General features: G+C 38.6%; 4 protein-coding genes across 8 annotated transcripts; 1 reads left to right on the top strand and 3 right to left on the bottom strand.

The window, feature by feature from the left end:
* Positions 1-602: 602 nt before the first annotated feature.
* LOC125199398 lies at positions 603-2,621 on the top strand. Its single transcript, XM_048097424.1, has 4 exons — positions 603-702; positions 833-939; positions 1,512-2,097; positions 2,182-2,621. Exons 3-4 carry the CDS (start codon positions 1,623-1,625, stop codon positions 2,619-2,621), a joined length of 915 nt encoding a protein of 304 aa, XP_047953381.1. The 5' UTR covers positions 603-702; positions 833-939; positions 1,512-1,622.
* A 4,117-nt stretch (positions 2,622-6,738) lies between these two features.
* Positions 6,739-13,364, bottom strand: LOC125207616 (putative ribosome biogenesis ATPase nvl). Of its 3 annotated transcripts, XM_048107028.1 has the most exons (10): positions 12,589-13,364; positions 11,239-11,792; positions 9,382-9,534; positions 8,879-9,007; positions 8,688-8,786; positions 8,080-8,152; positions 7,910-7,974; positions 7,615-7,816; positions 7,106-7,228; positions 6,739-7,023 (listed from the first exon to the last, which is right to left on the bottom strand). In XM_048107028.1, the coding sequence occupies exons 5-10, from the start codon at positions 8,690-8,692 to the stop codon at positions 6,952-6,954; spliced, it is 540 nt and encodes a 179-aa protein (XP_047962985.1). In that variant the 5' UTR covers positions 8,693-8,786; positions 8,879-9,007; positions 9,382-9,534; positions 11,239-11,792; positions 12,589-13,364; the 3' UTR covers positions 6,739-6,951. The 3 variants fall into 3 exon arrangements, with proteins under 3 accessions (XP_047962985.1, XP_047962992.1, XP_047963002.1); XM_048107035.1 differs by lacking the exon at positions 11,239-11,792; XM_048107045.1 differs by lacking the exons at positions 11,239-11,792; positions 12,589-13,364 and having other exon boundaries at positions 9,382-10,076.
* LOC125199390 (cell division control protein 48 homolog C-like) lies at positions 11,497-13,340 on the bottom strand. The gene is made up of 3 exons (XM_048097417.1): positions 12,914-13,340; positions 12,589-12,819; positions 11,497-11,792 (listed from the first exon to the last, which is right to left on the bottom strand). The coding sequence occupies exons 1-3, from the start codon at positions 13,338-13,340 to the stop codon at positions 11,497-11,499; spliced, it is 954 nt and encodes a 317-aa protein (XP_047953374.1).
* A 498-nt stretch (positions 13,365-13,862) lies between the features above and the next one.
* On the bottom strand, positions 13,863-19,924 carry LOC125207586 (cell division control protein 48 homolog C-like). Of its 3 annotated transcripts, none has more exons than XM_048106990.1 (10): positions 19,226-19,924; positions 17,578-18,107; positions 16,556-16,708; positions 16,058-16,186; positions 15,867-15,968; positions 15,165-15,248; positions 14,995-15,059; positions 14,697-14,898; positions 14,100-14,222; positions 13,863-14,020 (listed from the first exon to the last, which is right to left on the bottom strand). In XM_048106990.1, the coding sequence occupies exons 1-10, from the start codon at positions 19,896-19,898 to the stop codon at positions 13,943-13,945; spliced, it is 2,139 nt and encodes a 712-aa protein (XP_047962947.1). In that variant the 5' UTR covers positions 19,899-19,924; the 3' UTR covers positions 13,863-13,942. The 3 variants fall into 3 exon arrangements, with proteins under 3 accessions (XP_047962947.1, XP_047962963.1, XP_047962956.1); XM_048107006.1 differs by having other exon boundaries at positions 18,001-18,107; XM_048106999.1 differs by lacking the exons at positions 13,863-14,020; positions 14,100-14,222; positions 14,995-15,059 and having other exon boundaries at positions 14,704-14,898.
* Positions 19,925-23,088: the final 3,164 nt, after the last annotated feature.

The raw sequence follows: 23,088 nt of genomic DNA, 5'->3' as shown, positions 1-23,088 counted from the left end.
TCTCAATTAGATCTCAGATCTAAGTCAATTATCAATTAGATCTGAGTCAATTAGATCTGAGACAGCTAGAAATCAATTTTCGATATCTGATTTCTTTATTCATTTTGTTAGTTTAGTAAAGTTTTGGTTTTTTTTGATACCGATCTTGTTTCCGTCGGTGATACGTGTATAATATGTCGAAAACTATTAAATCTGAGACGGATAGAAATCCTTTTCGATTTCTCAATTCTTGGTTCGTATTCTTAGTTTCATATAGATCTTAATTTCTTGTTGTTGATACATCCATAATATATTTAAATTAATTAGGTCTGAGTCAGTTGTTTTTCAGTAATCTTCCTTCTTATTTTCTATAGTTTTGAGATATTGATTTTTAATTTCTGTGGATGATTCATCATCTAAATTAATTAGATGTGTTCAGATGCGTGTCGATTTTGATATATGCAATTAGTCGTTTTTGATTTCGGTCTTTATATCTCTCCATGATAATGAATCTAAATTATTTAGATCTGAGACAGAGTAGTTTTTTCGATCTCTATAATTTATTTTTGAGCTAAATTACATACTCCTAAACAACTTCAAACATTTTTTTGTTTTAAAAGATAAAACACTACTGTAGAGGCCCAAATAAGAGTTTTTATAACTGTAGAGGCCCAACTAAGAGGCCCGTTTCGGCCCATGAGTTGAAATGGATTTCAAATCTAGGTTTTTGTTTCATTTTGTTAGCAGATTTCTGTTTAAGTCGCTTCCCCTCATTTCCAAAATTCTAAATTCGAAATGTTTTCGGTTCCACAGCGTATATGGATGAATAGAGATGATCCCTTGAAATTTGCAGATCTTCCTTCCTTCTTCGTGGAAGATGTTTTGATCCGTCATGCTGCTGATATCTGCCCCCGGTTGGGTTCATTTCATACTGCTAAAACCATCGGGCAACTTTTGCAGGTGCTTGTTCTATTTGTATTTGAGTTTCTCCTCTTTTCATCTATTTCGTTAGGTTTCAGCTGGTTTCCCTATTTTCAGTGCATGGTCTAGATTTGAGGATAACCTAGGTTCAATTTGTGTTCTGGATTTCTCATATTTGATCTGGATTTTTGAATAATCTATTGAAGCATGTTTGTTTTGTTGCCTAATTTTGTATGTGTTGTTATTCATTTGCTCTGTTTCGATAGGTTTTACCTGATTTGCGTTAGTTTCCCCATTTTCATTGCCTGATCTAGATTTGATTCCCAAATCTAGATTTCTGATTTCTAATTTGTAATCTGGATTTTTGTATAATCTATTGCTGCATGCCTATTTCGTTAGGTTTTAGCTTATTTCTGTTAAGTTAACCTATTTTAAATCCTGATCTGGATTTGTGAGAAATCTAGATTTTTCTTACTTATTTGTGATCTGGATTTTTGTTCAATCTATTGCAGCATGGCTGTTTTGTTGGTTCATATTGTATATGTGTTCTTCATTTGCTTTATTTTGTTTGGTTTTAGTTGATTTGCATTTTTGATGAGTTGTTGGTGCAGATTGTTTGCTTGACAAGGGCGAGACTATCTTGTTATTTTTGGGTTAGACTATGTGGCATTATCTGGAAGGTTGTGTCTATTAGTCCTCATCAGACTTGGAATGGCGAGTTCATGCGCCAGTATGATGCATGTGTCAGATTTTGGGCAGGTCACATATCTGTTAGTGTTATACCCTATCGTGTACTGGGGTCTGGTCTGTACGTTGACAGGCTTGCGATTTCCTCTTGCAACGAATACATTGCAGTAGGTTTACGTTTTGGGATTGTTATTGTTTATAAACTTGATAATGAGTTTAAATGCGTAAGTGCTGATGAAATGAGGCCAATGGAAATGGAAGTCACTGGATTGGTTTTCTGCAGCCCTAGTCATCTGAATATTGCTTATATCGGTGGAGATATATGTCGGGTTGTTATTCCCCCTAGAGGGGACTCTGTTCACCATCGTGTTTGGGAAGGGGACTCTGTTCACCATCGTGTTTGGGAAGGGGACGTCGTTCACCATCGTGTTTCGTTAGGTGATGTTGATGCTGATGGCTTTCTTACCGATTATACAGGCTCTATTACTATCTGTGTCGGTGTTTATGATGGTTAGTATTTTACTCTTTAGTTTAATTTTGGTTTTACTACTAATTCTTTTTGTTTTTTTATGAATCGCTTCGTTTGTTATGCAGGTGAAAGAGCATTTCGTGTGTGGGATGCAGCCTCAGGTTCCCTATTGTATAGTGGTGGGAGTATGGACTTGCCATTGGGTGATAGGCCCAAAGTCGTTCGGTTGTTGTCTGACACTATGGTGCTTGCTTGCTCAGAGTCTAGGGTTTGTTATTTCTTTATTGCTGATCCGGCATTCCATATGTTGGCCCAAGGTTCTGTGCGCGTTGGAACAGTTGGTAGTCCATATGCTCTGTTGGTGGGTTATTTGGATGGAGCTGCCAGATCCTGTAGGCTATCTCCTACTGGTGATTTGCAGTTCTTCGAATTTGTTAACCCTCTGCAATTTCGTTGGTTTGCTTGTCTCACCTCGGCGGCTTGTGTGTCTCTCGGTCGGACTGGGGATATACAGACCTTGATTCCGGGGAAGGAGGTGAAAGAAATGATGAAACAAAATTCTTAAAAACTAAAGACCCCTAAGTCCTACTCAAACTAAGAAAGGATATAATACTCAAATTCTTTGAAAAGAAGTATGTAGAGAAGGCATGAATACAGTGTGTATCAAATACTCAAATTTTTTTACCAACTTGTAGGGAGTAAAAGAATAGGATTACATCAATACTGTCCCGGGTCAATCTGACTTTCTCCAATTCTTCATTTGAAAATGCTATCCCATAAGCTTCAAACCCATCTTTAAAGCCCTTTATGTGAGCTCTCAAGTGAATGGCACAATTTAAAGCCCTTATTTACTAGTTCTACCAAATCTCCTGCTACAAAACCCTGAGTCAACCTAGCTAACTCCTTCAAATCAACATCATCATCGACCTTATATTTACTTGTTACAACTGATAAAATGTCATGCCGTTGAAAATTTTTTGGAACATCTAAATAAAATTCACGATCAAAGTGCTGCCTTAAGGCAAGGTCAAGAACATTAGGTTTACTGGTTGCTCCAATCGTCAGCACATAGCCACCACGTCCACTATTAGATCTTTCAGAATCAGAACCGGCATTCACAGGTTCCTTCATGCAAGCCATCAACTGTTTTGCTGGGCACTGCCACAAACTTTCCGTTTCTGAAGTCAATGCATCAATTTCATCAATGAACACAATAGATGGTGCGTTTTTGAATGCTCTGGAGAACAACTCTAGGATACCTGAACATGGTTCAAAAAAGTCAAATGGGAAAGAAATGGAAACAAAGTGAAGTATAAAAAAATCTTGAGACTAGGTTGTGGAGAAGTAAGAAAGCTTAGTGACACAGTGGTTTAGCAAGAGAAATTGAAGTAAAAATGGATATTTTTCAACTATAAATAAATCGAATATTCATTCACTAAAAATAGTTTTGTTTCTATCATTTTGATTAGTTCGCGAGTATTACTCCCCCCGTTCCTTCATAGTTGAGGCGAAACTTTTCGGCTCGGAGTTTAAGAAAGAAAAGGGTAACTGCTTTGAAAATCATCAACTTTCCAAGAATTCCGGTTTTTCCCACGAACTTTAAAAAGTTCGTGTAATATCACGAACTTTGTAATTGGGAAAATCGCAACGCCCGACAAAGTTCGTGATATTACACGAACTTTTTAAAGTTCGTGGGAAAAACCGGAATTCTTGGAAAGTTGATGATTTTAAAAGCAGTTACCCCTTAAATAAATAGATATAAAAGTAAGAAAAAAGAAAATGGTAGAGAGAATAAAGTATAAAGTGAATAAAGTAGAGAGAATAAGGCCATCCGCAACGCGTCGCGTTGCCGCTCCCGTCTCGTCTCGACGAGACGAGCTGGCTCGATAGCTGGTGCGACGCGGTGAGACCATCCTCGAGATGACGCGCCACGCCACGTGGCGCGTCCTGGGCTTATGCGTGACGCCCACTCGCCGACCCGCGAGTGGGCGTCCTAATTTCAGCGCAAAAATTAATTTTTTAAAAAAAAAAATCGAAAAAAATTATAAAAAAAAAATTTGTAATTTTTGTAATTTTTTTTGTTTTTAAATTATTTTATTATTATATAAATACTCCATTTTACACACAAACACTACACTCATTCCTCTTCCATTCACCATTTCACAAACACTACACTCATCTACTCCTTTCTCTCCAATTCTTATAAAATCATTCCGTCATTTTTTCTTCTCTCAAATTTAATACATTATGGACCCATTTGAGCAAATATGTCGAATAATGGAAGAATCTCTAGAAGAAGATCGACGGAGGAAGGAGGAAGCCGCCGCGCCTCCTCAAAGGCGACACCGAACTTATATCCATCGTAACCAGGAGGAAGCCGCCGCAAGGTTGGTACGTGATTACTTCAGTCCAAACCCGGTATGGGGAGATGTCTACTTCCGTCGCCGTTTCCGTATGTCACGCCCGCTATTTTTGCACATCGCGGGTACGTTGGCGGGACGGGAAGAGTTCTTGAGAGAAGGGTTCGACGCCGTTGGCCGTGTCCTAGCCACACGACGCTCCAGAAATATACTGCAGCGATCCGTCGAGCTTGCTCGCCCGGACAAACGGCGGATGCGTTCGGCGAATACCCGTCGGAGAATCGGCTGGGCGACTTTGTTTGTTGAACTTCTGCCCAAGGCGTCCCGGCCGGCCTTCACCGCCGAATTTATAAAGAAACTGACCACCGCGAGATTGTCGGTTACTGCTCCGTCTTCACGAACAAGTGCACGGATTCCCCGGGATGCTCGGGAGTGTCGATTGCATCCATTGGCAATGGAAGAATTGCCCTGTGGCGTTAAGGGGGTCATACACGAGTGGCCACAAAGGCACCCACCCACCGTTATACTCGAGGCCGTCGCCGACTACCGGCTATGAATTTGGCATGCGTATTTCGGAGTCCCCGGCTCGAACAACGACGTGAACGTGCTCAACAACTCCGACCTCTTCGCTGAAGTTCTGAATGGTAAAGCGCCGGCCATCAACTTCATCGCTAACAATCGCTAGTACAAAATGGGGTACTATCTTGCCGACGGCATCTATCCGAAGTGGCCAACCTTTGTGAAGACGTTCAATAGGCCTGCAGACGAAAAACAGTCTCTTTTTGCGCAGAAGCAAGAGTCTGCTCGCAAGGATGTGGAGAGAGCGTTCGGGGTTCTCCAAGCCCGATTCAACATTATCAAAGCTCCGGCTCGACAGTGGTTTATGGAGAATATGATCGACATCATGTATACGTGCATAATCTTGCACAACATGATTGTCGCCGACGAAGGACCTGAGGCGTGAAATTGGTTCGACCCCGAAACCCCAGGAAGCTCAACCGCAAGTAGTCCGCCTCGAACGGGAGTGCATCCGTCTTTGCAAGAGCGGTTGTCTATTCGGGTAAGGACACGTGATTCTACCGCCCACGCCCAACTCCAGGAGGATCTAATGGAGCACATTTTGGCAAAATTTGGCAATCGTTAGATGATCGTCACTAGGGAGCTCCTTCTTCTAGTTTTTTAATTATGTATTTTTTTAATTATGTATTTTTAATTATGTATTTTTTTTAATTATATATTTTTTTTAATTATGCATTTTTTTAAATTATATATATTTTTTATTTTTTAGGATTTTAAATTGTAATTTTTATTTTATTTAATGAAGTGTGTTTTTATTTATTAATTGAATTTGTTGGAAATAAAAATAAAAAATGAAATTGAATGAATAGTTAAGAGATGAGTAAGAGATGGTTAAGAAAGAGATGGAGGGTTGCAGGTGCTGTCTCTTAGTTAAGAGATGAGCTGAAAAGTACAGTGGGGCCCATGAATAGTGAAGAGAGAGTAAAGTAAGAAAGAGAAAAAAGTTACTATATATGGAAATGACTCAACTATGAGGGAACTTCCCGAAATAGAAAAATGACTCAACTATGAGGGAACGGAGGGAATATTTATTTTAGATATTGGTCTCCAAAAGTTTTGGACCAAAACTACAAAATTTGGATAAATTCTGATATTTTTCACAAACTTTAAAATTGGTATGCAATATCTCAAACTTTACGTTTCGTTTGCGAGGATTTTATGATATTTTAAAGAGTTATGTTTGCTAGGGTCAAAGAAAAGTGTTGTGTTTGCTTGAGCGACATTTGGTAGCAGAACTTAAACATGACAATGATACCCATCGGTGCAAGTAGTAGCGATAATTAGGATAATTGTCAAAAAAAAAAAATAAAGATAGGTCAATTCTGATCAATCTCGCAATTTTAAAAAAAAAATTTGCTCATGATGAAAAACTCCATCAATCTACGTCTAAATTTATCGATATAATGCATACATATGTATAATTATAGACATAATTAACTAAGTGAATTGAATGACATCATTATAAATAATTTCCGCCAAAATAGTGAATAATGTCGAAGTATGACAAGGGTGTGGGTGTGGCACACGAGTCCCAGAGCCCTTAATAAGAATCCACATATGGGAAAATTCTCAAATTGATAAACTGTGAATTGAAGGTTCCTTAAAGGATTGCAAATATAGATAGAAGGCATAGGGTGATTAAGCCCTTTAGTCTTTTTTGGCTAGATAGAGGAAAACGCATATGATAAATGCTTGTGTATTTGTCCTATGCGTTCTCTCAGAACACGATGCGTTTTCCTCTATTCAGCCAAAAAAAGACTAAAAGGGCTTAATCACTCTTTGGACAAACCACAAAGCAATTAAACAATATTTATACAGGTTCCTGGTTCCGTACGGACAATATCACAAAGATGTTGACGTATATGAGATTTAGATGCAAAATTTTAAGATGTTATAACATGCTACAAAAGATGAGAGGAAACTCACATCATCCACAAAAATTAAGTTAACATAAGTCTACCAGTCCATCACGGATACACCACGAACAACATCAATCTTCTCTGCCTGTAGCGTCCATTTCTCGAGCTTCTGGACCCAAAAACAACAAGACGTGAGGCGAAGAAACGGGCAAATAAAGGAGAATAAAAACATAGTAGGAAACCGGCAGCACCTTGGCCGAGAGAGAAGGGGAGACTTTAGCTAATGCAGCCTTGAAATCTGCATCTGTGATAGCCATGTCACCCCCACAGGACAATGATGGCCGATCAATGGCGAACTTAGAAGCTTCTGTCACCTGTTGTGTTAAGATTTAAGAAAATTTACTTCTTATCAGTATTTCCCTCTTACTACATCTTGAGAGAAAATCGTTGCCAGAACACTGATTTTGGACTGATTGTCATATATATCATGACTTGAATTGTTGAGTTCGACCAATTTATACTCAAAACAAAGACGAACATTTTTACAGACTTCTAGTACGCGATGACTCTTACAGTTGGAAATTTGATGTGAACATACATAGGTCAAAGTAAGTTTTCCAATGCCACATAAGAGAGAGAGAGAGAGAGAGAGAGAATAAAGATGTAGTATTTGATTTGCTTAACCAATGCAGCTATTATAGTTAAACCAGAACAACAACAGTTTTCATCATTTATAAGGAGTGGACAAGAATGGACTCACCAATGCAAATAGATCAGAGCCACTGAAATTTTCACAAGCGACATCTTTTCCTAGAGCCATCAGATCCACTCTGGCATCTATTGGCTTGTCTCGAGCAAGAGCTTTCAATATCTCTCCTCTTTCTTCTGGAGTAGGAAGAGGAGCATACAGCACCCTACCAAAAACTTCTTTGATGAGCGGCATACGATCCACAATCTCTAGCCTGCCAATATGTCAACAAGTAAGAGAAGAAAATAAGGGCGCATGATATGACACAGAAATATTTTTGCCTTTTGAACCATGAACCATCACGCACCGACTTGTTTTAGCAATCACATAAACATGAGATTCTCCTTGTATATAACGGAGCTGGTTCCGTAGCTGCAATAGAAGATATTATCATCCTTATTAGCTAAATATGTAAATATGATGAGTAATAGATACATTAATATCAAAGGCAACATATGCAAAGTGCCATTTATGTACCTCTGCATATTCCTCTGACAACCATTCATCTTCGTCCTCCTCTAGATCTTTATTCTGTGAAATATATGTCCAACTGATAGAAATGGACGTTGCATAAGAGATATAAACCATTCAATGAACAGCAAGACATACATAACATTTCAGTCGAGCATGCTTCAGCAAATTTATTTGTAGAAAAAAAGGAACCCTAAGTTAACATTTCATTTCTTGAGGAGAGCTTGATGTTTCTCTTTACTTGTTCAAAAACAAAACAAACCACAAAGCCTTTATGGATACTATCTCTCTATTGTATTAGGTTGATTACATGTCATTTACAATAAGTTTCTTTACAAGGCAGTTGAGTATTCTGCTTTTCCCCTTCCCTTATTAGATAGTGTTAATAATTCACAGCTTGTTATTAGTGAATAATGGAGACATTTAAGCTATATTTGTAAAATTTTTATGTTTGGGTTAGAAAGTTACTGTGAGGGGGTAAAAGTCTGGGTTACAGTTTAAGAATAGCCCTCAGGAACAATACCATTATCACCAAGATTGGAACGATACCATTATCGCCAAGATTGGAACCATACCATTATCACCAAGATTGGAACGAAGTAAAAAGAAAGTACCTCATCAAAGAACACTATACATGGAGGGTGAGTTTTTGCACATTTGAAAATATTTTCCACCATCAACTTGTTCCAGGAAAACTTTGATATTTCAGTGGCCTATATGGAGAATTTAAGTAACACAATAAGAATCAATGATCAATAAAGGTTAACAACTATATTCAGATCAAATATGTAACAAAAGAGAGAACCTTGATATGCATGAAATGAGCTCCTGCTTCTTTAGCCAAAGCCTGGACAATCAATGTCTTTCCACAACCCGGAGGACCATAAAGGAAAAAAGAGTTCGGCAAGTTCTTCACCCCGATTTCCCCAAGAGACTAAAAAAGATAGCTTATTTAGGAAATGCTGAGCTCCGAGAATTGATCAAGAAAAAAAGATAATTGGGAGATCTTATCTAACCAAGCTTTTATTTTCAACAATTTAGCTAGCTAGTCACAAGATATATGATGTAAATTTGTGCAAATTTGACAGGAGAGCAAACATAAGAAACAGGGAGACTTGACGATACAAGTATGTAAAACTTGACATACCAAAACTGCTAAATGAGACGACCAAAAATCAATAATTTAGGAAAGGGAACTACTCTATGTAGTTAAGAAACTATATTTATGTTAATAATATGATGGCAATTTTGACAATAATTGAAGGCATCCAAATTTAAATTAGCTCGACAAAAAGGAAAGGGAACTACCGTCTAAACTTTTGGAAACTTAATACGCTTAACTATGCGACGTTCAAGTTCCAACTTCAACAGTTGAAGGCTTCCAACATCATCTCAGTTTGTATCTGGTATAGTGGAAAAATCCTCCATTTTAGCAGAAGGCCGAACCGTCCCAAAAGCATCCTGTCATAAGGTTGTTTTCGATATTTTTAAGCAAGATGGTGAAAGGAAGAAAGTTTTAATTAATTTCAGTCTCCCATCAGTGTATAATACATAACATAAACTAATGTACAAAAGTCCATATTTGTTTCCATTGATATGCTAAAAGTTAACCAGAACAAAAGATCTAGTTTCAGAGGCAATTTGAAATATTCAGAGATATACTAGGAAAAGAAGGTTTCTAGATAAGGCAATGTTAACTGGGAAAGATAAAACCTTGTGTTAGTTTAACAAAAAATATGACACCTAAAAATCGTGCATAATCCATCCAGTTAATGCAATACACAAAATTTATAAGCTAAAGAAGTTGAAACAAAAAAAGAACAACATCAGAAGCAAGTTAAGGGAAGGTACTTTATTTTAAAGAAAAATAGTAATCTTGTCAAAGATATCCATGCTTATACAAGAGAAGAAGTGAAGAAGCAGGAAGAACTTTTGAAGCACACAGATGTTCATGATAGACAACTGCCAGTATGTCGTTGGATTTACCCACAGTTCTGTCTATGCTATCTAGGTTAATGCACAAATAGATCAAGGCAACAACTCCCCTACCTCCCACCCTCACACACAAACCAAACAGAACAATGGTTTTTGTATGTTACACTTCACAATTGATCACCACATAGAATAGGATGAAGGTATGATGTAACAGATTACTGACCAACAAGCCTAGACAGAATTGGCTTGGCTGCCGCCGGTTCCTAGAACTTCCGGTTCTGGTTCCGAGAAAGGTAGAACCCTAACTGGCCTGAAGCCTATTACTGAATGTGATGTAAAACCTTATGTATTACCCCCCCCCCCCCTCTCAACTAAGTTGAGTCGTATTCCTTTCTCCTTTTTTGACAAAAAAACAAAACATCTAATCACTCTTACTTTATTTCATTACCTACTTTACTCTATCTTGTCTCTCCTACTTTTTCTCTCTCTCCTATTTTATTTTATTATCATTCAACTCTTTTAACACAATTTTTTAATCCTAGTGTTCAAAAGAAGTGACCCAACTTATTTGGGACGGAGGAAGTTTGTATTACCTCAAGTATCAAGCAAAGTTGGGACAGAAAGTCATACCAGACACACTAAGAGCATATCACATTTATAACACGATATTTACAATTAGAGTTAAAATGTTAAATAATAAACTCATAAGTATAAATTTACAATACAACTTCCCATGAAAATAGGAGAAACGCAAGAGCAATAACTCGCCACTGGACATCACATTATACAATACAATAATTTTTCGTAGTAACTTAACCGCTTAAGCCGCTGATTACAGTTTTGTTGTTCATAGAACCAGGAACCAGCTTGGTGGAACTGATATGCAGTTCCAATTTCACAGTCTGACCGTGGAACCGATATGTCGGCTCCAATTTAACAGTGGGATGCTGGTTTTGGACTCAGTGGTCCAATTAAAACCTATGATCCCTAGAATTGGCTATCTAGTTGTCATCATACATCAATAGTTCTTTCTTTTATTATTACACTACTTTTCTCAAGTAACAAAAAAAAAGAAAAGGGGATAAATGGTCTGTGCTTATAGTTTTTTATAGGTAAAAAAAAGAAAAAAATCTTTTTAGGATACAAATAAAGGGAAAAGTATACATTAATCTAGTATCAATGCTCAATTCTATTTTTACCATCTTTAGAGAGTAAAAGAATAGAGATTACCAGAACATCGCACATGGTTAATGTGAGTTCCTCCAATTCTTCATCTGAAAATGGCGTTTGATACAATTCAACCCCGTTGTTAAAACTATTTTCGTAAGATCTCTGGTTAATGACTCTGTTTAAAGCAAACATACGAGCCATATTTACTAGTTTTACCAAATCTCCTGCTACAAAACCTTGAGTACACCCAACTAACTCCTCAAAACCAAAATCCTCTTCGACCTTATAATTACTTGTTAGAACTGATAGTATGTCACGTCACTCATCTTTTCTCGGAACATCTAAAAAAAATTCACGATCAAACCGCTGCCTTAAGGCAAGGTCTAGAGCATTAGGCTTATTGGTTGCTCCAATTGTCAGCACATAGCTGCCAGGTCGACTATTAGATCTTTCAGAATCAGAACCGTCATTCACAGGTGTGTTCATGCAAGCAATCAACTGTCTTACTGGGCATTGCGACAAACTTCCCATTTCTGAAGTCAATGCATCAATTTCATCAATGAACACAATAGATGGTGCGTTCTTGTACGCACTAAGGAACAACTCTAGGACACCTGAACATGGTTCAACAAAAAGTCAAATGGGAAAGAATGCAAACAAAGTATGATGGTTGAGGATTAATTCATTTAAGCACAATCCTTAAAAATGTTAATTATACACAAAGCTTAGTGACACAGTGATTTAGCAAGGAAGCCTCTTTAGATAATAATCATATAGAAACGTTAGCCTATGTTAAATATTCAGTTGATTCTTTGAAATTACTCGCACTCATGTGATTTCCCAAATGGTTCAGCAATGTATAAAAGAGTGATACCAACTGAGTTGAGCTTGGCAGCATACAATTCTACATACATTCACAATTCCGAACAGGTAGCCCAATCACATACAGAAAAGAATAGCATATATATAACCCACACGGTCATATAATCCGCATTCGGTGGCCACGAGGATTCCAACAAACACAAAACACAATTGGCACAATCACGTCATGTGATGCAATTGCAGTCCATCTAAATAAGCTGCATTCAATGGTCATTCGCATTCCAACAAAAGCATTACACACTTCAAAAATATATGTCAGATGATGCAGTCCCTCCAAATAAATTGCATTTTGAGACACATGCCAAACACATCAACAAATTGCGCCATTATGTCGCATGATGCAACCGTAAATAATCTGCATTTAGTAGCCATAGGATCCCAAAAAGCACATCATAAGATTTGCACAATCAAGTCATACTATGCAATTACAATCCCCCTAAATAGTCCGCATTCAGTAGCCATTCGTATTCCAACAACATTACACAATTAAGTTGCACAACACAGCAATCTTTGCATAAAACACAATACCTGAAACTCCAGACTTTAGGGCAGCAGCAGATGTTTCATAAAACGGCATTCGAGCCTCATTTCCAATGGCTCGAGCCAACATGGTTTTCCCACAGCCAGGTGGCCCATGCAACAGAATTGCGGTCGTAGGTTTGCCTACAAAGTAATGCCGTAGTTTTAACTGGCGCATAGGCACAATCACAGCGTTTTTCAGATCCTCCAACATCTCCGAGCCAAGACAGCACTCACCACCTATATCACAGAACATTGGGCCACTTATCCTCACTACTAGCGCCTAACTCATTTCCTTGCCGTAAATCCCCAATCATTTCCACAATACACATACACCCATTCGCAACCCTCCTAGCAGAACAGAGTTCCCTACCGTTAGAATCTGAACTACTAGCTGAAGTGGAAGCCCTAGCTACCTCAATTTGCCTATTAACATTCTGTCCGTCGTCAATTTTCGGACGTTTCGCTTCTGGCTCGTCCGCGGCGCTCTCTATCCTGCACGAGAGCGGAGAGATTTTGGCGACGCGTTCGATTAGGAGGTTGCGGTTGCGGCGGGAGAATTTCACATCAGGGAAACCGGAGCAGATGAGATTCACGATATTCGCGTCGCTGAGGTTTTTGGCTCCGGCGGCGGCGGTCTGGATGATATCTCGCATAGGTTGGTCTTCACATTCAAGGAGAGTGTTGAGGACGCGTCCGCTTGATCCGGCCATGCTCGATTCTTCGCCGGAAAGAGGAGTTTTCCGGTGGCTGGAGGGCATGTTTAGGTCACTCAAGCTGCAGTGTTCGATCAATTTTTATCGAAGTAGCGAAGTTTTAAAATTTTAAATAAATATGAGTATAATATAATTTATATTTACAGTATAAAAATCTTGATCGATACTATTATATATTCAACGTATGCATGGACAAGCTTATTCGGAACGGATCATCTACTCCAAAATGTGAATCTATTTCTTACTTCATACTCACAACAAAATAAAATAATCCAAAATATCAATTCATTTCCTACTTCACACTCACAACAATTAGGCCCGGCGGCATCAACTTTTTTAAAAACTGAGTATTTTTAATTTTGTATTCAAGAACTATATTTTTTGAATACTACTGTATATTATTGAGAAGGGCTTTTTTATAACTCTTATACACAAAATTAAATTAAAGTTAACTTAAAACCCCCATCTATTTTACATTAAAAGGCCCAGTGGGGGTTTAGTAAGGGCTTAGCGCATTGAAATTGTAGATTATCGGGCAAGCCACAACGAATTAAATTACACAGGTACTACTACTACAATAATAACAAAATTAAAATATGTTAGTATCATATAATATGAGATTAGATCCGCAGTCTTTCACATTTAAGTTAACATAACCAGTCCATCACGGATACACCATCAACAACATCAATCTTCTCCGCGTGTAGCGCCCATTTCTTGAGTTCCTGGACACAAAAATAACAAGACTTGAGGCGAAGAAACGAGTAAGCAAAGGAATAAAACATGGTTGGAAACCAGCAGCACCTCCGCCGAGAGAGAAGGGGAGATTTTAGCTAACACTTCATTGAAATCTGCATCTGTGATGGTCATGCAACCCCCACGGGACAATGATGGTCGTTCAATAGCAAACGCAGAAGCTACTGTCACCTATTGTTTAAACAAAATTTACCTCTTATTGAGAGAAAAACATTGCCAAAACAAAACACTGATCTTGAAATAAATAGTCATATAGTATATCATGAACCAACACATTCTTTCAGCACGTGATGACTTACATTCTCGAAACCAAGATATTTTGCGATTATGTGGCAAAACAAAAGTTCGTTACAATGCATTTCAATGTTAAGTTTCTGAAGATCCTACTCAACTTCCAAGTACTGGATAACTTTTCTAGTGACAGATAGGTTCCAATAGTTTCTCATAGTTTGCGAATTAATTAATCAACATCAATAGTTCATGACAGAATTGTCAAAAAAAATAGTATGGAGTAAAATTTGAATGTTTAATATTTTATTATCACATAAAATATGTCTAATGTTCCCTTTTGTTCTAATTTATAGTTAAACCAGAACACCAATAGTTTTCATCACTTTTAAAGAAGTTGACAAGAATGGCACTTACTAAAGTAAATAGATCAGCGCCATTGAAATTGTGACAAGCATCGTCTTTCCCCAGCGCCATCAGATCCACTTCTGCATCGATTGGTTTGCATAGAGCGAGAGCTTTCAATATCTCTCCTCTTTCTTCTGGACTAGGAAGAGGAGCATATAAAACCCTACCAAAATCTTCTTTGATGAGCGGGATACGATCCACAATCTCTATCCTGCCAATATGTCAGCAAGGTAAGAGATGTCACATGAAACGACGATGAACTCTGAGAGAAATATTTCTGCCATTTTAACCATGAAGCATCCCGTACTTAGATGATGAAGCAAACACGTAAACATCTGATTCATTTTTTATATCAAAGACTTGGTTCCGCACCTGCAATAGAAGATATTATCATCCTTATTAGCAAATTATGTAGATACAAGTAACAAATAATAAATTAATAGCAAAGGCAACATTTGTAAAGAGCCATTTGTGGACCTCTCTATAGTCCTCCGACTTCCATACATCTCCATCCTCCTCAAGATCTTTGTCTGCGAAATCCCCTGGGCTGAATACGTCCAACTAATAGAAAAGTGCGTTGGCCATAAGAGAGATAAATTATTCAATGAACACCGAGACATAGATAGCATTTGAGTTGAGCATGCTTTAACTAATTTCAGGAAAAAGACCAGAGAACAGTTTCAGAATAAGATCAAATAATGCTTGATGTCTCTTTTTTTATATTCCTAAAACCTGTAACATACTAGGGCTGAAAAAAAAAACAGAACGACCAGAGATAATTCTCTGCAATTTCAGGAATTTTAGGACTTTCTATCAACTAATGAAACCTAAGTGAACAATTCATTTTTTGGGAACAGCTTGATGTCTCTTTTTTCTTGTTCAAATACAAAGCCTTAATGGGTACAATCTCTCTATTGTATTAGGTCCATTATCATTTATAATAAGTTTCTTTACATGGCTGTTCAGGCATTCTGCTTCTCCCCTCCCCTTATTAACTAGTACTAATAATTCTCTGCCTGTTATGATTGGTTAATAGAGATAAGTACACAAGATATTGTAATACCCTTACGTTTGGGCAAAATTATCTTGAGGGGTCGAAGTCTGGGCTACAGTTTAAGAATAAACCTTAGGAATAATACCATTAACAGCAAGATTGGAACAATATTAAAAAGGAAGTACCTCATCAAAGAAAACTATGCATGGAGGGTGAAGTTTTGCATATTTGAAAATATTTTCCACCATCATCCTGCTCCATGACCCAAACTTCAATAGTTCAGTGCCCTATATGGAGACCAAAAGTAACACAATAAGGAATCAATGATCTATGACGTTACCAACAATACTTGGGTCAAATATAACCAGAGGGAAACCTTGATATGCATGAAATTTGCTCCTGCTTCTTTAGCCAAAGCCTGGACAATCAATGTCTTCCCACAACCATGAGGACCATAAAGGAAAAAGGAGGATGGCATGTCCTTCATCCCAATTTCCACAAGAGACTATAAAAGTGAAGCTTATTTAGAAAATGCAGCTGCGAGAGTTGAGCAAGAAAAAGGATAATTGGGCAATCTTATCTCACCAAGCAATCATTCTCAATGATTTTCAGCTGCCTAGTCACAAGATATATGATGTAAATTATGCAAGTTTGCCAGAAGAGCAAACATATGGTGCACAAACTTCACAATACAAGCATGTAAAAACTTGAGTTTCCAAATTGCAAAATGAGATGACCAACAATCAATAAATTAGGAAATAAAACTATCTTATGAAGATAAGAAATTATATACCATTAACTATATGATGATAATTCCCACAGTAATTGAAGGCCTCCAAATATAAATAAGCTCAACAAAAGGAAAGGGAACTACCTCATAAACCCGTGGAAACTTTATACGCTTAACTACCCTGCGTTCAAATTCTAATTTCAACAATTGAAGGCCTCCAACATCATCCCAATTTGTACATGATGCTTTGGAAAACTCTTCCATTTCAGCAGAAGGGCAAACCATACCATTAGCTTCCTGCCATAAGTTTGTTTTCAATATTTTTAAGCCAGAAGGTGAAAGGCAGAAAGTTTTAATTAATTTCATGTTACATCATATAGTGTATATACAATAAACTAAATTAACTTATATATAAAGTTCATACGTTTCCATGGATATGCCAAAACTTAACCAAAAGAAAACGTCAAGTTTCAGGGTAATTTGGAAAGCTAGAGAAGGCAATGTTGATTGGACAAGATAAAAGCCTTATGTTAGTTCAACAAAACAAAAAAATATGACACTTGAAAACATTAAAGTATGCATAATCCAACCAGTTAATGCAATACGCAAACATTATAAGCTAAGAAGTTGAAACAAAAAATTCAACACCAGAATCAAGTTAGGGGAAGGTACTGTATTTTGAAGAAGAAAAATGCATGCCTATGCTATACATGACAAGACACAGGAAGTATTTTGAAAGTGCACCAAAGATGAGACCCCTCCATATCCCTATTGTTTACCCACAGTTCTCTCTATGACATCTAGGTTAATACACATATCAAGGAAACTACACTCCTGCCCCCACCCCCACCCTCACCCTCACCCTTCAAATAAAACAGAACTGAGTGTTTTTGTATGTTACACTTCATGACTGCACACCACATAGAATAGCATAAAGGTGGGGTGTAACAGAGAACTTATCAACAAGCCTCGAGAGAAATGTCTTACTTTTGTCAAATAAAGCAAAAGAAAAGGGGTTCAGAGGTCCGTACATATAGTTTTTTTTTAATGAAAAAGAAAAAACTCATTTTAGAAAACAAAAATAAGAAACAAAAGGGAGAGGGAACTTATAAACTAATTCTGTTCTTTTTTTCACCAATTTGAAGGGAGTAAAAGAATAGAATTACATAAAAATTGAACAAGGTTAATCTGAGTCCTTCCAATTCTTCATCTGAAAATGGTTTTCCATATGCTTCATACCCATCCTTAAAACTCATTTCGTGAGCTCTCGAGCCAATGGCGTCATTTAAAGCACCCACGCGAGCCTTATTTACTAGTTCTGCCAAATCTCCTGCTACAAAACCCTGAGTCCACCTAGCTAACTTCCGGATATCAAAACAAACTTCAACCTTGTGATTACGTGTTAGAACTGATAGTATGTCATGCCGTTCATTTTCTCTTGGAACATCTAAAACAAATTCACGATCAAACCGCTGCCTTAAGGCAAGGTCAAGAGCATTAGGCTTATTGGTTGCTCCAATCGTCAGCACATAGCTACCAGGTCCAATATTCGATCTTTCAAGATCCATGCAAGCGATCAAATATTTTACCGGGCACTGCAACAAGCTATCCGTTTCTGAAGTCAATGCATCAATTTCATCAATGAACACAATAGATGGTGCGCTCTTGTATGCTCGGGAGAACAACTCTAGGATACCTGAACATGGTTCAAAAAAAGTCAAATGGGAAAGAAATGTAAACACGGTATTAATGTTTGAGGATTAATTTGATGAAACACAATCCTTAGAAAAGTGAAAATTATAAGATTAGGCTGTGGAGAAGTCAGAAAGCCTAGTGACACAGTGGTTTAGCAAGAGAAATCAAAGTGAATCAGGGGAAGCCTCTTTCAAAAATGAACAAGTAGAAAGTCAGTCCAAGTTAAACATTTAGTTGATTCTTTGAGAGGACTAACACTAACACAATTACCAATATGGTGAACAGCAATGTATAAGAAAGAGAAACCAACTAAGTTGTTTGGTTGCATACAATTCAACATAAATTGCGATTTAGGAACAGGTAGCCCAATCACATACAGAAAAACCAGGATTAACCCAAACGTCCATATATGCCAATTTTAAACCAAATAAGACCCCATCAACTAGAACATATGATATGCTTACAGTAATGTAATTCTTAGTCTCATGAACTAAAACATGACACACACTTTGCACAGAAAACTCATATAATGCATTCCCTCTAAATAAACTGCATTTTAGACACCAGCATTCCGGCCAACACATCACACAATTTGCATGATCATGTTGTACCCAGATATAATTTGCATTCAGCGGCCACAAGGATTCCAACAAAGTACAAACACATTTGTACAATCAGGTCATATGATGCAATTGCAATTGCTCTAATTAAGCTGCATTCAATGGCCATTTATGTTCCAACAAAAGTATTACACAGTTTGCAAACAAAGTCATACGATGCAGTCCCTCCAAATAAACTGCATTTGATAGACATCAGCATTCCGACAAACACATCTACCAATCCCTGCATTTGATAGACATCAGCATTCCGACAAACACATCTACCAATCCCATTCATTATGCCCTATGATGCAACCCTAAATAATCTTCATTCAGTGGCCATTATGATTCCATCAAGCAAATCACACAATTTGCACAATCAAGTCTACTGAATATTGAGGCAATTGCAATCCCCCAAAATAATCCGCATTCAATAGACATTCATATTTCAACAACAACACCACACAAAATGCACAGTTAAGTTGCACAATGCAGCAATCTTATCATCAAAACGCAATACCAGAAACGCCAGCCTTTAACGCAGCAGCAGATGTTTCATAGAACGGCACTCGGGCCTCATTGCCAATGGCTCGAGCCAACATGGTTTTCCCACAGCCCCGTGGCCCTTGTAACAGAATTGCGGTGCTTCCAAACTTACGCAGTATCTCCGATTGGAGCATCGGCGCAACCACCTCCCTATTCAAATCCCGCAACATATCCATATGCAACCCACCCATATCACTAAACATTGGCCACTTACTGTCATTCTTCTTCACCCCTCTCTTACTATCCCCTAATTTATTTCCTCGCCCTAGATTCCCAACTATTGCCATAATACCCCCATTCGCATCCTCCTCTCTCACATCACCGCCAGATTTATGATTCCTAGCAGAATCGAGTTCCCTAACGTTAGAATCTGAATGACTAGATGAAGCGGAAGCCCTAGCTTCCTCAATTTGCCGATTCGCATTCTGACTCTCGTCATGTTTTTGCCGTTTTGCCGCTGGTTCGTCCACAGACAACTGCACGTTTTGCGCGTCGCTGGGGTTTTTTGCTCCGGCGGAGGCAGCGGTAGCAGTCTCGACGTGGCAGCGCTGAATTTGGTCGTGACACGCACGGAGAGTGCCGGCGATGCTTCCGCTTTCTCCGTCCATGCTCGATTCTATGCCGGAAAGAGGAGTTTCCCGGTGCATATTTAATTTAGGTCTCTGCTAGTTGAATGCTTGAGTATTTGATAATTACTTACTAAATTTCCCGATTATAAAATAAAAATTTACCATACTTTACTTTTTTAAAATCAAGCCAATATTACATTGGAATATTGGATTAAAAATAGACCCTAAATAAATCAAATATTATAATTAATGAAGATCCAAAATTAAATTTAAATGCATAGGCTTATGTGACGGAAGGAATGAGTAGTTGTTGTCTGTCGAGCGGACGATGGCCTCTCCATTGTCAGCACCCGATCTATCGTCCGCGGACAAAGCGCGGACGATGCCTCATCATCCATCGCATCGTCCGCCAATGTAGCATCGTGGACGATGCGACGAACAATGCACACGCATTTTCGGTTAAATATTTAATTTTATTCAATTTTCAAAATATATATATACCTCTCACTTTTCACTTCATTTTTCACTCCTTTCACTTTCAAATTCACACTACATTTTTTACATTTCAAACAAAATGAATCCCGGAGATTACCCAAGTCCGAATAGTCCGATGTTCGGGTACAGAACCCGATGAATACTGGCACCAACACCCAGTACAATCCCGATTTCAGCACGGACTTGTACGAGCTGTCCGACATGGAGCCTTCTCCCACCCTCACACCTGCCCCATCTCGCACCCGCGCGTCCGCCGCCGCCTCGGGCTCCGCAACCAAGAAGAGGCACCCCAAGGCAAAGAAGTTGCCGCTTACGACAGTGAATGAAGAGTTCGCCCCGGGGAGGACGAACTACCAGCCGGAAGAATCCATCGTCTTGACGAGATGTTGGATTGATATTTCAGAGAATCCGGTGTTCTCCAACAACTAGAAGGTTACTGCGTATTGGGAATGCATCGCCGAAAAATACAATGCGGCCAAGCCGCCTAACGCCTCAAGCGCGAACAGGAGCCGCTCCGCAAGCACTGGAACCAAATAAAGAAGCAGGTCAACTTGTTCGCGGGGGAGTACGACAAGTGTTCGCAGACCAGCGGTGAGAGTCTCGCGGATGTGCGCAACAAGGCAATCCAGTCGTACATGTCATTGAACGGCGAGTTCAAGCACTACCAGTCCTGGGCGCTTTTGAAGGAGAAGCAGAAGTTCGTAGGAGGTATGCTGCCCGAATCAACTACGACGAAGAAGAGGGTGTCGAAGCGCACCTTCACTGATTATACAAGCAGCGAAAGCGGCGCATCTCCAATGGACCTCAATAATCCGGTGTTCGAGGATGAGAGTTCCGGCACACCGATGTCCTCCCGGCGTCCCCCTGGCATCAAGTCTGTCAATGGCAAGGGCAAGGCGACATCCTCTTCCGCCGCGCCGCTTGACCAGGCCCCGAGTACGACCACGACTCCGTCTTCGGCTGCGGCACATGCCTACACGGATTTGGTGGCCTCCTTCGACTACAAGACGTTGTTGGACACACACAACGCCCTGATGCAGGCGATCAACCCGGCTCAAATCGAAGGCATCCAGCGGATGATCGATGGCCTCAGCCGCAAGTTGGGACTACTCTAGACTAGTCTCCTTTTTTTATATGTAGTGCACTTTTTTTTTTTTTAATTTCTTATGTTGTAACTTTTTTTTTTAAATTAAGTAAATGTAGGATTTGCCCTATTTGTGTTGTCTTTATTTATTTATTTTGCTTGATATATTTGCATTAATTATATAAATACAAAACAGAAGTAAAATGCTTAGGGCGGGGCTTAGGTGTGGGCTATAGTCCGTCCCATTGCAGGTGAAAGGGGTGGATGATAAAATGCTGATGTGGCGGTGCATAGGGCGGAGCTTAGGGCGGGTCCTTATCAGCATCTTTAAACGAATGATTTAGAGGTGAAAATAAAATAGAGGGTATGTAGGATGAGATTAAAGTTAACTTGATGAAAAAGATACTAGATTTTTTCGTTTAAAATCAGTTTAAAAGAAACAAAATAAATGTTATGACAAATCGGGGGAATTGTGAATCGAGAAACAAAAAAACGTAAATAGACATAGAATTACGTGGTTCACCAACGTTGTTGGCTACCTCCACGGGCAGGAAACGGAGAACAAATTTTATTCAGAGTGTTTTCGAATTATGGCTACAAATTGGATCTCAGATCACAGAATTATGTGCCCTACTCCCATATAAATAGGCACACATAAAATCCTATCCTAATTTGGAAACATCATCCTATTCCAATTAGGAAACACAATCCTATACAGATTCAAGGCATACTAACAAATCTCCACCTTGACTTGAATTCTCCCTTGCAGACGCATAATTATAATGCCAGATGAACATACTTCTCATTCCTTGCCTCAGATTTGCCATAAACCGAATTCACCTTGCAAACGCATCATTACAATTCCAGACGAAGAAACTTCTCCCAAATTTGTCGACCTTCACGTTCAGAGCAGACATCTTCGATTTACTAGACAAAACCCTCGCAGCGTAGTTCAAAACCCTAGTTCGAAAACCAAGGCTCTGATACCAGTTTGTTTTAACAAACTGGAGAACAGATTTTATTCAGAGTGTGTTCGGATTGTGGCTACAGATTGGATCTTAGATCACAGAATTATGTGCCCTACTCCCATATAAATAGGCACACATAAAATCCTATCCTAATTCGGAAACATCATCCTATTCCAATTAGGAAACACAATCCTATACACATTCAAGGCATACTAACAATAAAGATGAAAACAACATAAATAAATCAAAACAAAAATATATATACCTAATGCGGGATGTGTTAAAATGACAATCCCTCTTAAAATAACACCATATCACCATTCCTAGTCAATCATTTGTACACGTGGACGAATAATCAGCTGCCATGTGGTAATCATAAAAAATTCGCAAGGGTAAATTTACGCGGACTGCAACATCCAATACTCTAGACTGCAAGATGACGCGGCCTGCAATATCCAATACGCTAGACTGCAATCTATAGATTGTTGTAGATTGCTGTCTAGCGTTTATACTATTACAGTCTAGCATATATAGTATTAGCATAGTGTCACAGTGTCATTTTAAGAGTGTTGTCATTTAACGCACCCTACCTAATGCCCTACACAATTGGCCGAGTTGACTATAGGTGTGTCACGGCGTGCAACTATCTAGGTCCCTTAATAACTAACTAAACAAGCAACGAAATCAAAAACTGTGTTCTTGTTTTGTATACATTTTTATT

This window comes from Salvia hispanica, chromosome 1 (assembly GCF_023119035.1).
Source record: "Salvia hispanica cultivar TCC Black 2014 chromosome 1, UniMelb_Shisp_WGS_1.0, whole genome shotgun sequence".
In the NCBI taxonomy this organism is placed as follows: Eukaryota; Viridiplantae; Streptophyta; class Magnoliopsida; order Lamiales; family Lamiaceae; genus Salvia; species Salvia hispanica.
This window is presented reverse-complemented; position numbering and strand designations above follow the sequence as displayed.